The sequence below is a fragment of the Solea senegalensis genome, linkage group LG20, assembly GCF_019176455.1.
Source record: "Solea senegalensis isolate Sse05_10M linkage group LG20, IFAPA_SoseM_1, whole genome shotgun sequence".
NCBI classification, from domain to species: domain Eukaryota; kingdom Metazoa; phylum Chordata; class Actinopteri; order Pleuronectiformes; family Soleidae; genus Solea; species Solea senegalensis.
In genome coordinates, this window is record NC_058039.1 from 16622997 (window position 1) to 16636586 (window position 13590).

The 13590-nt window shown below is 40.9% G+C and overlaps 2 protein-coding genes and 1 long non-coding RNA gene across 3 annotated transcripts; 1 reads left to right on the forward strand and 2 right to left on the reverse strand.

Annotated features, from left to right (window-relative positions):
- Positions 1–1089: 1089 nt before the first annotated feature.
- On the reverse strand, positions 1090–4687 carry ssr2 (signal sequence receptor, beta). The gene is made up of 6 exons (XM_044052058.1): positions 4630–4687; positions 3376–3536; positions 2949–3047; positions 2518–2626; positions 2319–2396; positions 1090–1600 (listed from the first exon to the last, which is right to left on the reverse strand). The coding sequence occupies exons 2-6, from the start codon at positions 3531–3533 to the stop codon at positions 1490–1492; spliced, it is 555 nt and encodes a 184-aa protein (XP_043907993.1). The 5' UTR covers positions 3534–3536; positions 4630–4687; the 3' UTR covers positions 1090–1489.
- Positions 4688–6412: 1725 nt separating this feature from the next.
- Positions 6413–8786, forward strand: sostdc1b (sclerostin domain containing 1b). The gene is made up of 2 exons (XM_044052995.1): positions 6413–6684; positions 8026–8786. Exons 1-2 carry the CDS (start codon positions 6432–6434, stop codon positions 8457–8459), a joined length of 687 nt encoding a protein of 228 aa, XP_043908930.1. The 5' UTR covers positions 6413–6431; the 3' UTR covers positions 8460–8786.
- Positions 8200–13354, reverse strand: LOC122786592. Its single transcript, XR_006362461.1, has 3 exons — positions 13257–13354; positions 10571–10656; positions 8200–8479 (listed from the first exon to the last, which is right to left on the reverse strand). It is a non-coding gene; the product is annotated as an uncharacterized LOC122786592 (long non-coding RNA).
- Positions 13355–13590: the final 236 nt, after the last annotated feature.

Consider the following 13590-nt stretch of genomic DNA (forward strand, 5'->3'; position numbering starts at 1 on the left):
GGTGTTCTCAGGCTTGCAAGCTTCCAAATGTAACGATGGTCATTATGGCAAAACAGTTTGATTTTAGTTTTGTCAGACCACGGGACATGTCTCCAAAAATGAAGGTCTTTGACCCTGTGTGCATTTGCAAACTGTAATCTGACTTTTTTATGTTTCCTTTGGAGTAATGGCTTCTTCCTGGCAGCGTGGCCTTTCAGCCTATGTCGGTACAGTACTTGTTTCACTGTGGATAATGACACACTCTTACCAGCTTCAGCCAGCATCTTCACAATGTCTTTTGCTTTTGTTCTTGGGTTGAGATGCACATTTCAGACCAAAGGACCCAGAACTCGTCTCCTTCCTGAGGGGTATGATGGCTGGAAATTGCCATGGTGTTTATACTTGCGTATAATTGTTTGGTCAGATGAACGTGGCACCTTCCGGCATCTGGAAATTGCACCCAAGGATGAACCAGACTTGTCCACAATTCTCTTCCTGATATCTTGGCTGATTTCTTTTGACTTTCCCATGATGTTACACAAAGAAGCAGTGCGTTTCGGGTGTGCCTTAAAATACATCCACAGGTGTGTCTCGAATTAACTCAAATTTTGTCAATAAACCTATCAGAAGCTTCCAAAGACGTGACATCATCATCTGGGCTTTCCCAAATTGTTTAAAGGCATAGTGATCTTAGTGTAATGTAATGTAAGTAATGAAAAAGTTGTCTAAAAAAGATCCTTCTCATTATTTTGGCATTTAGCAAATAGAAATAGTTTTGGTAATCCTAACGGACCTAAAACAGGAAAAGTGATTGTCTGATTTTATGTCAGACTGTGAGAAAAAAAAGCATGTGTGTCTTTTTTATATAGTGTATGTGAACTTCTGGTTTCAACTGTATAAGCAACGTCTCTCTCAGTCACATCATCTTCTCACTTGCAGTGATTTTTATCATACATCTTTTGACATAAAATCTGTACTTCACGCCTAATGTGGTGTTGAACTACTTCACACTAACACTCGTTGCTCTTACGGAGTAATCCTATACCTGTTAGATGTTAGTCCCATTGAAAGAAACATCCCAGAAATCTGAGCTTTTAGAAAAACTCCCACTTTGTTTTTATTGATTTATTTAGCACAATGACAAAACTGCAAAAACCTGTTAACATCATTACCTGGTAGTTAAACTGTTCTGTCACATGAAGCCCATCTTACTAACATGAAGGAATGAGCAGCAGCTGGTGAAGCTCATGTCATGAGTGAAGCCTTTCACCTCAACTGCAACTGTTGTTGTTCTTCTTCTTCCTGATCTGAAGCTCTCTCTTCGTCTTCTCACATCACGTCACAGTCGTGTTTCTTGGTCACTGTACTGTTTTGTTCACCTTTCACCCCAATATGGGTTATTAAGTTATTCTGAGACTTCTGTGATTCCTGTGCCCAAAACTTGGATTTCCATCCCCTAACCACCCCACCCCACCCCACCCTTCAATACCCAACCCATCCCAGCATCTTCTCAGTTCTTCTTGGCCTTTGGTGAATCATATTTCCTTTTGCTGGAGTACCAGAGGAGCAGAGGAATGCCGATGGAGGGAAGAGTCATCACACCAAAAGCAGCCCAGTCCAGCTGTGGAAGGGGAAACAAGGTGACATGAGTTTACAAGAAAAAATACAAAATAAAAGACAAATTCTTTTGTCTTTTGACAAATTCAATTGTGCTGCCACTTCAATATAAATGTACGTCTATCGTGAAGTTTCAAGTCCTTCATAAGCAAATACAAAAATCACCAGATGCAAGAGGAGCTGGACACCAGGACTACACTAAACCTTGAAAAATCATTTTGCTGCATAATTCAGGTCACAGCTACTGCACATTAAAGAATAAAGGAGGAAATAATAATGGTGCATTCACACCAAATGTGTGAAATGGTGAGAATAAAAGTCACACCAGGCAGTGCAAATGGCATGAATAGCACAACATCCTGCTTTGTTGAAATACTTGAACTTGAGCCAATCAATGTATAAGAAACAGAGGACAGCTTCCATATGTCTGAACCCGAGTGAGCGAGACCAGGGAAAGAGGAAGAGGTCTTAGCAAGTGAGCAAGAACGTTGTTCTGCTGTACTAAGGTGTGAAAATATGTGTTCCACTTGATTGGAAGATCCAGCATTCGCCCCAGGCAATCAATCACAAGTGGTGTTTACGCAAAGCACTTGTATGATTAACATAAGTAAACACGACTGATCCAGCGTCCACAGTTGCACGAGCAATGCGTTGCGAAATATCACTTTACATTCTGTGTGAACGATTCATAAAAAGTAGAAGGGGGCACATGCAACACTTACATAATGGGGAGAGAAGCGGCGGTCAAACTCCCTCTGAGCCAGGATGCCTCCCTGTCCTGGGGCACTGGTGAAGCCAACCTGAATGATGGACAAAAAAATAAATAAATAAATAAATATATATATATATATATATATATATTCACATTCCATATTCACACGTGAACTTCTGTGATTCATGAAGACAATGAACTGCTTTTACCACGACTTGTCCTCCCTCCTGGGCCAGGTAGCTGACAGATGCAGAGGTGAAATTGAAGTATCCAGCTTTGAGTGGGCGCAGCACCACTGTGTGAGAGACATTGCTGGCTCTGAAGGTTCCACAGTTAAAGTTAATACCATGGAAATGATCAGTCAGTTCAAAACAAAAAGGTATAATCATGCTGCCACTTTTATGCGTTTCAGCTGTATTGGTCAGAAATTTAACAGCCCAAATTGTGGTGGTGTAATAAATGCAACTGTATGTCTTAAAGGGTATGTTGAAAGTGGATTCATTCAGTCCTAGATTGAGGTCAGTGTGAGTAACCTGAGGTGCACGTGTGTTGGTGGATGAGCTGGGAAATAAGACATGCTGCACAAATACCACTGAATGACTGGGAAGACCAATAGAAAGACATTTAAATTAAAGGATACGGTGCGATCCTGTCCCATTTGACGTTCAACATTCCTGAAACAATTCCAAAGTCTTCTGGGGGGAAGGAATCGTCTGAAAGCTCCACCTCCAGAGCAGCACTGTAGAGACAGAAACAAATGGCGAAACGGTAAATGGAAAGACAACAAATAAGACTCACAAATCATACTCTCACCCCCCATCAGAGCTGTCAGTGGAAAAGACATCCACCCTGAGCCACAGCCAAGGACAATAAGACACTCCAATACCCGTCTAGTTTATGATATACTGAGCATTTTGATTTCGACTAACTTTTCTGTTAGTCTGTGAGCAGCGTAATTCACAGACAAACACGTGTTTTTGCTTAAATGTTTTAGTGATGTAAGTCATAGAAAATTGACAACTTTATTATAGATACAAGACAGAATTTCAGTCCAGTGCAGTTCTTACCTGGAGCCCACATTGTAGATGTTGTACTGCAGGGTGAGATCACGGCCCTCCACGGCGTAGCGGTTCAGCAGAGATTTGGAGGCCAGCAGACGGGCCCCTTCCTCTCCTGAACCCAGGGTGAACAGAGCCACAACCGCAAGCAACAGCAGCATCTTCATCTTCTGGAAAGAGAACAGGCTCCAGTGATTACACACAAGGTTATAATCACTGGAGCCTAACTCAGAGGTTTCTAACTCAGAGACCTGACCCAGAAGTATCTTTGTGCCCGCCATAATAAGAGACCCCAACTGCAATACATGAAGAATGAGATCCACATGTTTTGCCCTTTTTATGAGGACTTATGAGGATAATTATTATTATTATTATTGTTATTTTTTTTAATTTCACCCACAGTGATTGTGTTGTTTGGAACATGTTTGTATAGATTCACGGAACAAAGTGTATATTATGCTCTTTCTGTAGTCAATCGTATTATTTTGCCATCATATGATAACTTTGTCTCTTATTGTAAAAGTATTCAGACTTTCTGGCTCATGCTTATGAATTCTCCTTCTCATATTTTCTTTACCGTATCACATTTTTGTCAAAGTCACTAATACGGAAACATGGACGGGAAAGAACTTAAGAAGATGTTTGTTTCTTTTTCTTAAAGATTCCTCATTCAGCCACAGTGAAGTGGATGAATGGATGGATGATGAAGTCAAAGATAGATGAGGTCAAAGATCAAACAGGACGTGGACACCTCAGTCAATGCAATCATAATATACTTAGATACGTTTTTATTACAGAACAGAATAGAAGAAACTATGTGTGAAACTAAGTACGTGTCCAAATAACTTTGATAATTAAGTGATGAATCGGCTAACAGTAGTGGAACATGTCAAAGCTACATGCTCAGGCTAACAGCCGGCTATAAACGGGCTTAGATTAAAACCATTTAATCTGAGCTCCGTCTATAAACATCAGCACTTAATTCCAATGAGGTACAAAAACATTAATGAAAGAATGAATCGTAAACATTTACATTGTTAGCTCCGTGGGAAAAAATAATTACCGTTAACGTTACTGACGCTTACGTGGACCAGACGAGCTACATAGAAGTTACCATTCAACCACACAAGGACAATAAATGAGACTTTTTGTGTGTGTTTGTGAAGCTACAGTCAGTTAAGCTGAGATGCCTGGTCATATAATGTCAAATAAACACGTCAGAGCAGAGTTTATAGTTAAAATAAGTAAGAGATAGCTTCTTACCGTGTACTACACCTCCAAACACAGCGACTGAAAGAGCTTGGATGACGCATGCGTAGAGTCTTCAGGCTACTTGCATGACGTGTACCAGAGGGGCCTGACGGAAGACTCAGGGCAGCACAGCGCCCCCCAGTGTCCGGGAGGTGCCGTAGTCCTGAACTTTATGTGACGTGATCTTCAAGTTTTTGTTTTTTTCTGCTCCTACAATAATTACTCTATCCACTAGAGGTCGCAGTAAATCACAGGAAAAGTGTTGGTCCTTATCAGGCTTTATTTATTTATTTATTTTTTTTTTACAGCTTTAAATGTCCTACTATGAACCGATTTTATATTTCCCCCATCAAACAAAGTAAACGCTGTTGTCATTTTTAAGATATTTTTATTTGAAGGATAATATGCAGAATTATTGTTTTACACACACCCGCACACACTGTATAAGTGAGGTCACGAGTTTGTCTGCAGTGGTCAGAATTGGCCACTAGGTGAAGACAAAGTGACAAATATTAAATCACACACGCACTTGTGTATGAACTCCTTGAATTGGTGAATACTTTACATAAATTACAGTTTAATATGATGGTTACTGTGATGCTGGTGAGGAAGGCAAGTAAATAATGAGCTTACGAGGAATTTGCTTTCATAAAGACAACACAATATAAAAAGAGTGAATTTCCTGATGATCAGGAGGATCCTCAATCAGGAATAACAGTCAGTCAGTCATCATCTAACCGCTTTATCCTCCACCAGAGGGATCGTGGGGGGTGCTGTGCCAATCTCGGGCAATAGGCAGGGTACACCCTGGACAGTTCAGTCCATCGCAGGGCCTCACACAGCTAGAGACAAACAACCATTCACTCTCACACTCACTCCTATGGTCAATTTAGAGTGTCCAATTCACCTAAGCCCCACATGGCATGTTTTTGGACTGTGGGAGGAAGCCGGAGAACCTGGAGAGAACCCACACACACAGGGGGAGAACATGCAAACTCCATGCAGAAAGTTCCAACCGGGGATTGAACCCGGGTCTTCTCGCTGCAAGGCGAGAGTGCTAACCACTACATCACCGTGTGACCCCTCATGATTAACAGTCAATTAAAAAATAAAAAACAAGAAGATACTAGAGCTACAAGTGGTTCTTCAGCCCCTCAGAAGTGGCTTCCTGTAGCTTTGAAAGAAAAATATGTCTTTCAAATAAACACCTCTTATCGAGAGATCAAGGCGATAAATGAAAGTGTTTAATACTTTGTCAACTAAAAATGTGTCATATTCTATGTCTGTGTCAAATGTGATATTTAAAATACAACCGACCTGTTGCCATAAATAAATAAATGCATTTGTGATGCAAAATCTGTAAGAGACTGTAGATAAAAACAAAAAACAAAAAAAAGACAGAAATAATGTATATAATAATGTATAAAGTATAGCTTTATTATAAGTGGAGGACCTCTGGTTTAAGCAACATACTGTAATTCTTCAACTGTGTCACAAATATACAGCCTAAAAACATGACTCAGCTGATTTTCACAGTCTGTACATAGTGACACATGTGATTTATCTGTGATATCCCATCCAGTGATTTTGACCAGTGTCAACTCATATCTATACAGGGGAGCCCCCTTTTTCACTTAGGCCCCTGTCGCCTGAGGTGTCTGTGAACACCACTGCTGTGGTCCAGCAGCAGCAGCAGAGGTGGTGGAGGTGTTGGGCGTCACTGCAGGTGGAGGTGGAGGTGGATATATAAAGGTGTGCAGGAACAGGCCGGTGCTTCATCAGCTGTTCTCCTGCCACAGTCAGGTGCTGCAGTCATGCTCCGTGCTGCCAGTGGACTCCAGCTCGTCACCTCCCCGCTCCCGCGGCTCCTGCGCCTCCAGCTGCTGCTGCTGCTGCTGCTGCTGATGATGATGATGGTGAGCAGGAGCAGCTCAGCTGTTCACAACGACGCCACAGAGTCCGTGAACCCGGAGCAGCTGCGGATCAGCGCGGAGGAGACCGACACTGAAGACACGAACCAGGCGAGGAGCGGAGGGAGGAGGAACAGTGATGCTCATGTGCGCCCTGGTGAGTCCTAACATCCAACATCAGGCATGGACACAGTTCAACGAGTTTGTCTAAATGTCTCTCTTTGATATTTTCATCCAGAATAATATCAAAGTGACATTTGTATTCTGGGAACCTTTATAGAACGTTCTGGGGGCCTATATAGAACGTTCTCTAAAGGTTGTATGAAGATTGTGACAAAATAACCTTCTGAAAGAGGCTGGGAACCTTCCCAAATGTGGGAAACAATTGTGTAACCAAAAATTAACATTAGAGGAACATTAGGAAAACTTTCCATATCAACCACAGGAGAACATTACAAGGCACTTTTCCGCAACCAAAAGGTTACGTTCCCAGTACGTTCTGGGAACCAAAAATTGTTAGCTGGGATCTATGTTTACAGGTTTAGTACAGAGCTGAACAATTAAAGCTACATATCAAAGGTCAAAGATCAAAAAGGACGTGGACTCCTCAGTCACTGCAGTCATAGTAACAATCATCCATGTGTTATTCATCAATATTGCTCACATGATAAATATCATATAGGCCAACAAGATATGAACATGTTTGCATAAGTAATGACGGCATAATAATAGTTCTTATACTTAAAGGGAAAAGTGTCATAAAGGATGATATTCACTGTGAAACATTTAGTGTCCAATAGAACAAGTCAAATGATATCAAATAAACGCAGGGGCATTTTTCCATAGTTTCATGACAACAGAGAACAACATCCATAAAAGCATAAAAACTAAAACACAACACTGAAAATAAACCCAATATGACAAGTGATGAAAAGTGAGAATAGAAGAATAAAAGAGAGCTTCAGACGATTGTTTTTTTCTCTAATGATGGATCATTTACTTTTATTGTATATTTTGTTATTTTTGTTATTTTATACAAGTAGAGAACAAGGAACACTCATAGATAAATAGAACTCCAGGGCACATACAGAGAAAAAAAGACATCCATACATCTCTATAGTATACATACAGGACATAACTGATGTTACAGCAGTCAATGTACAACAGCTTATCAAGGAACAACAACTCATTTCAGCTTGTCATCATTCCAGCCATCTACTTCAATATTGTTATTTTCCAGAAAGTTACAGAAAATACTCCAAATGTTCCAATTATTATTTATTGCAATTATTGCTCCAAATATTACATTTTTAGAGGTAGCAAACCTTTCTGGATAAATACAGTAAGCATATTAGCAGTAGTTTTGGGTTAAAGGGCCACATCTTCACCAATTATTTGACTAATTATATCCAACACTTTCTCCCTTTTTGCAGTGTCAGTGATGTTTGGGTTAAAATAACTATTGAAGTTGAACACTCCTTCCCTTCCCATGTCCCAGGTGCAGACCAGAGCCAGGTGGGCTGCAGGGAGCTGAGGTCCACCAAGTACATCTCTGACGGTCAGTGCACCAGCGTGAACCCCATCAAAGAGCTGGTGTGTGCCGGGGAGTGTCTGCCCGCTCACCTGCTGCCCAACTGGATCGGGAGCGGCGGCTACACGGGCAGGTACTGGAGCCGCCGCGACACGCAGGAGTGGCGCTGCATCATCGACAGAACCAGGACCCAGCGGATCCAGCTGCAGTGCCAGGACGGAAGCTCCCGGACGTACAAGATCACGGTGGTGACCTCCTGCAAGTGCAAGCGCTACTCCAGGCAGCAGAACGACTCGGGGCACAAGGACACTTCTGTCCTCGGCGGTAAACAGAGGAAACACCTGAGGAAGGCTGGACACCACGAAGACAAAGCAGGGAAACAACAGACGTCTGACGTCTGACGTCTGCTGCTGGTGAATTACTGCAAAAACAAATTAAACAAACCACAGCGTTACAGAGCCAGACATTAAAGTGAATAGTGTAGATTTAGATCTGTATCTGTAGCTTAAAGAGCAGCTAAGTTAGACGAAATGTAAAGATAGATATTAATGTCATGTCCGACCTGGACTGAGGACGTTTCTTAAAAAGAGTGAAGGCAGAAATTAAAAGCTTTATTTGCATTTTTCACATCACATTTTATACATTACACATTTCTTATTACTTATGGTTACATGTATCACATATATACAGCTATATACAGTTTGTTTGTTTAGTTGTATTTAAACATTATTAAAATAATAACAATTCAAAGCTTCAGAGAAACATTCAAAACACCAGAAGATAAACTACAATACATTTAACATCACTATCTGTAGAACAGTGTAATGTTCTTATAGTTCGAGTGGAGCGGGCCGCATGTGGGCCACGGTGCGCGAGTCTGAGACCTCCGCCGTAAACCAAAATATCTTTGGTTTGGGAACTGACTCAGCGTCACCTGCAGCTGTCGGTCGTTGCATGTAATTACTGTTAATCCCTCATATAATCTTCATTTACGTGTGGATTTTTACATTTTTGCACTTCCTGTGTCTACACAAAGCCAGACGAGCCACATCCTGACTGAACATGTCGATTTAACTTTTAATTAGTCACGAGGGACATTTTGTCAAAGGGACACAAAGTGGGCTCTGATCTGATCTGTTAGTGGCCAACTCTCCCAAAACGGACTGTAGTTAATCAACGCTGTTCGTCACATCACTGTGAGCTGACATATTTGACATATTTAGCATAAATTCCTCCTGAACATAATTTGCTCTTACGACACGACTTGTATAAAATCATTTCTATTCGTTGACTGTTGTTGTATATACTGTAATGCTCTCGTTTTTATGCTCTACCTCATTTAAACCATTCACTTTTGTATGCGCTTAGTCTGAAACTGCTTTAGCATCAACAGTGGAACCAAACACACACAAACACATGCACAAAAGTATTGGGACACCAACAAAGACTGGAATGACATGTATTCAAATACATGTACAGTACTTTAATATGGAGTGTGTGCCCCTCTTTGCAGACTTGTGTTTCTATGGGAATTTGTGTCCATTCATTCTGTCGAGCATTGATGAGGTGAGACACTGATGTTGGACGAGAAGGACTAGCCCCCTTTCCACCAACATTTCCAGGAAGTCATTTACCCGGGGAAAAGAATTCCCAGTAATCTGTGCAGTTTACGTTTCCACTGCACCTCAAAGTTCCAGAAAAGGTTTCTCCTTCTTTTAAAAGGAGGTTTTTAAGCACACAGCCCCGCCCCCTCCAGAGTTCCCAGTTATCTGAAATGTCCTTAGTCACAAGTAGGTACTTCTTTTTTTCCTCTTGATTATTTCGATAATCCTGGGTTTGGTTAATCCCTGTCCCAGTTAAGTCTCAAAGGTGCGCGATGGTCAGTTTGAGGTCAGGGCTCTGTGTGCACCAGTCAAGTTCTTCCACACCAAACTCAAAGTCAAACCATGTCTTTATAGTTGTTGCTTTGTGCACGTGGATGTCACAGTCGTGTAGGAATAGACAAGGAGCTTCCTTCAAAATGTTCGGTAAAGATTAATTGGAGATACGGGACCTAAAAAGCCAGCGAAACATCCGGTGTGTCCAAATACCTTTGTCCATATTGTGTAAAGAAAGGCCAGGACGGCTGTAAAGTTTGGTTTACATACTGTAGCAGTTAGTTTTGTGGAACATATTTGTCATATAAGCAACATAATGTTAGCAGGATGTTTTTTATAAATGTGAAGTTAGATGAACAGCGTATGTTGTCGTGCTTAGATCACCTACTGTATCGTCTAGGTGGGTAAGGTTTTTATGGGTATTTTTGTATTTTTCTTTTGTAATTTATTTTTGTACCAGAACAGTTAAAAAGTGTGTTTGTATATTTTTTGGTATGAAATAAAAATAGTTGATGAAAACACGGGTTTACGGGTGTTGTTTTTTTTTCACTGCTTCACTGACAACAGACGTCAGTGATGAAACTCTTTTTCAACCGACGCCAGACTTTGTTTTATTGTGAAGGCGACACCTTTACCTCCAGGCTCCAGGGGGCTCCTTCCTCTTCTTCTTCCAGTTGCGGCAACATGAAGACGTTATATTGTTTCGTGTGTGCGTTCATGTCTGTGGGCCAAGAAGAAGAAGAAGAATGATGATCCACAGTGGTTGGAAACAGGATGTTTCAAGTGATTCACGGGCAAGAAAAGACAGTGAATCTGTTTAACTAATAAGCAGTTTTTCAGAATGTTATTGCGTGCATACAAATTAAATGCCATGAGTAGGTTACATTAATAAGTCATCTTTACAATAGAGAAACAAGGAAAAGCTCTGTGTGAAAGGCTTGTAGGAAACTGACGACCCACCGTGGTGAGGAGGAGATAATAATGGAGTCAATCACTGAAACTGATGGAACACAGGTGACGGCAATTAAACAGGAAACACCATCATGTAGGACCATAGCCATATACGTATATACAGTGTTAAACAAATGTATTAGACATAAAACTAACAATTGTATTGTTATTTATTTGGCAAATAACAAAACTTAATTCACATTTGTATATCCAAATTTGAGCCGGGTCACTGGGCTTCTTCTCCGAGAAGTCAGAAATGAATAAAGCATGACGTTCAACCACTAAAACAAATGTTTATGTTCAGGAATGCAAGTGAATAACTATAATTTGACACCTTAATCAAGAAATAATAATAATAACGTGCTTTACTATTTTTTCTGTTTGTTTTGTGCTGTGTAAATCAAGATTAGAAAAGTGCTATATAAAGACAAACCATTCACCATGTAATACATTTTGTTAAGCACTGTTTATGACTGACACACTACATTAGTATGAATAAATACAAACCCTCGTTTTTACAAGCCTAATGTGTTTAAAACTGCCTCATGTGGGCAGCTTGTGGCCAAGTGGAAAGGGAACTTGTTTGCTTGCTTGTAACCAGAAGGTCACCGGTTCAAGTCCCCACCAGGTTGAAAGAGCTGGGGTACCCCTGAGCAAGGTAACCAACCCCCATTGCTCCCTGGACGCTACTCCTAATTCTAGGATGGGTCAAAATGCAGAGAATAATTTCCCTAAGGGGATTAATAAAGTATCTAAAAATGTTCACATGCATTACATAAACACATTTATGTATTTAGTAACGTAATTATGGATCAGAATCATTCTCAATTATCCAGTTTAAATCTGAACGTCACACTCGTCTCTGTCATCTTATACTTAAGACTTTACAATCTCTGTTCCTGAATGTTGACCATCATTTCATTTATTTCCATTTTCTCCTCTAATTTCTTCCTCCTCATTTATAGTCTGCTTCCCTCTTGTCAACATTATTGGTTTTTTTTGGTACCAGAGGTGAGACAGAGGTGAATTCTGCCTCCACAATCCCTGAGTTTGTTAAACTCCAAGCGACTCTTTGCTTATTTTTTGGGGGAAAACGAAGCATCTGCTTTAGTCTACAATTACACGGCTGTCTCTTAAGCGCAGGCTGACAATACTTTCAGACACCACATCCTGCCGAACCCCTTGTATCTGTATGAATAGGAGCGTTAATGCACTTGATGCGCTGATGTTGCTTGGTGTAACAGCTCAGGTCGAAATCCAGACCGAGATCAAACAGCAAGTGATCATGAGATAAAGTTGTGCTACTGCTGGGTTTTTTTTTTTACATCCACATGATAAAGAGTCTCCACCTCAAGTGTTAATCCTCCTCTTCCCTATATTATGAATAGCAGTCGGAGCTTCTTTTTTTTTTTTTACCGTTCTTTACATCAAAGACGGCGTGGAAGCCACATCAAAAGCACTCGAGATTCATCTTCTGCAAACATGCAAAGTAAAAGCAGCAAAGAAAAAAAAAGGGGAACCATACAAAGGTGTATTTTGTCAAGTGTCCCGAGGCCTGAGGTTGTGAAAGGTGCTGCAGCAGGATGTCTGTGTGCATGTGTGTTCTGCACTCAATAGCCCTCCAATCAGTCAAAGAGAGTTTAATCTCCAGTGCTGCAGACACACCTGTTCCTCATTCAGGCAGGATGTTAGTGAACGACGACACAAAGACTTCATACCCGCTCCAAATATAATGCTGCTACAATAGCTCAAGCAGCACAGAGAGATGAAAACACAACACGAGAACAAACGGCAGCGATTCAAGCCGCCGTGTTGACAGTGTACTGTTTTTGTACTTCAAACACACACTTTTGTATGAACTTTACGTGAATGTTTAAGGTTTGGTGACATATAGGCAATATGGGCTTTTATTGTTCAGTGATTCCAGTGTGAGGGGTGACATGTTGCCGGAGTGCCACAGTTAAAGTGGCAAGAGTGCTAGATTAAAGGTCCAGTGTGAATTATTTCAAAGACTTTATTGGCACATATTGAATAGAAGTATGTTTGTTTATGTATAATCACAGTTTGGTTTTAGTATCCTGAGAAAAAGCCTTGTATAAGTACTGTAGTCAAGGGTCTTGCTCTACAGCGGATACCCATGGACATTTTCTGCCATTAGGAACAAATTTGAAAGTTTTTTTAAAAGGAACTCTTAAGGGTTAATGGACAAACCAGCCAGAGTTCATGCTTTGCTTATTATTACACAAGTGACGAAGAATGACTCCACCCACATGATGCCAATGCATAAACAATGAAAAAAGTGATTGTTCTCAGATACACTTGAAACCTGCAGTCTCACAATGAGACGTCACTAATTCTACTACTACTTACCTTTAATATCGTAGGTTGCTGGGATCCAGGGCATGACTTTTTGGGTACATTCACATCTAAATCTTCAATTAACTCAGTGTTTCTCAATCCTGCTCCTCAGGGACTCACTGCCCTGCTTTGTTTTAGATGTTTCACCTGCTCCAACACACCTGATTCAAATCGATGCTTCATCAGCATGGTTCTGCAGAGCTTGTTGGTGATGAGCTGACCATTTGAATCAGGTGTGTTGGAGCAGGTGAAAGGACCAGGATTGAGAAACGCTGAATTAACCCAACCCCTAACCTAATATTTCTGAGTAGACACTGACATTTGTAAACCAGTCCCTCGCCAACAC

Bases quoted from the DNA above. Each gene is read 5' to 3' on its own strand.
- ssr2 (XM_044052058.1), bottom strand. From the start codon at position 3,533: ATGAAGATGCTGCTGTTGCTTGCGGTTGTGGCTCTGTTCACCCTGGGT. The intron at 2,627-2,948 runs GTATCCTTTAAT...TGGAACCTTCAG, and splicing joins AAATGGGACAGGATCGCACC to AGCCAGCAATGTCTCTCACA. The intron at 1,601-2,318 runs GTAAGTGTTGCA...CCCCTTCCACAG, and splicing joins GCCGCTTCTCTCCCCATTAT to CTGGACTGGGCTGCTTTTGG.
- sostdc1b (XM_044052995.1), top strand. From the start codon at position 6,432: ATGCTCCGTGCTGCCAGTGGACTCCAGCTCGTCACCTCCCCGCTCCCG. The intron at 6,685-8,025 runs GTGAGTCCTAAC...CCCATGTCCCAG, and splicing joins TGATGCTCATGTGCGCCCTG to GTGCAGACCAGAGCCAGGTG.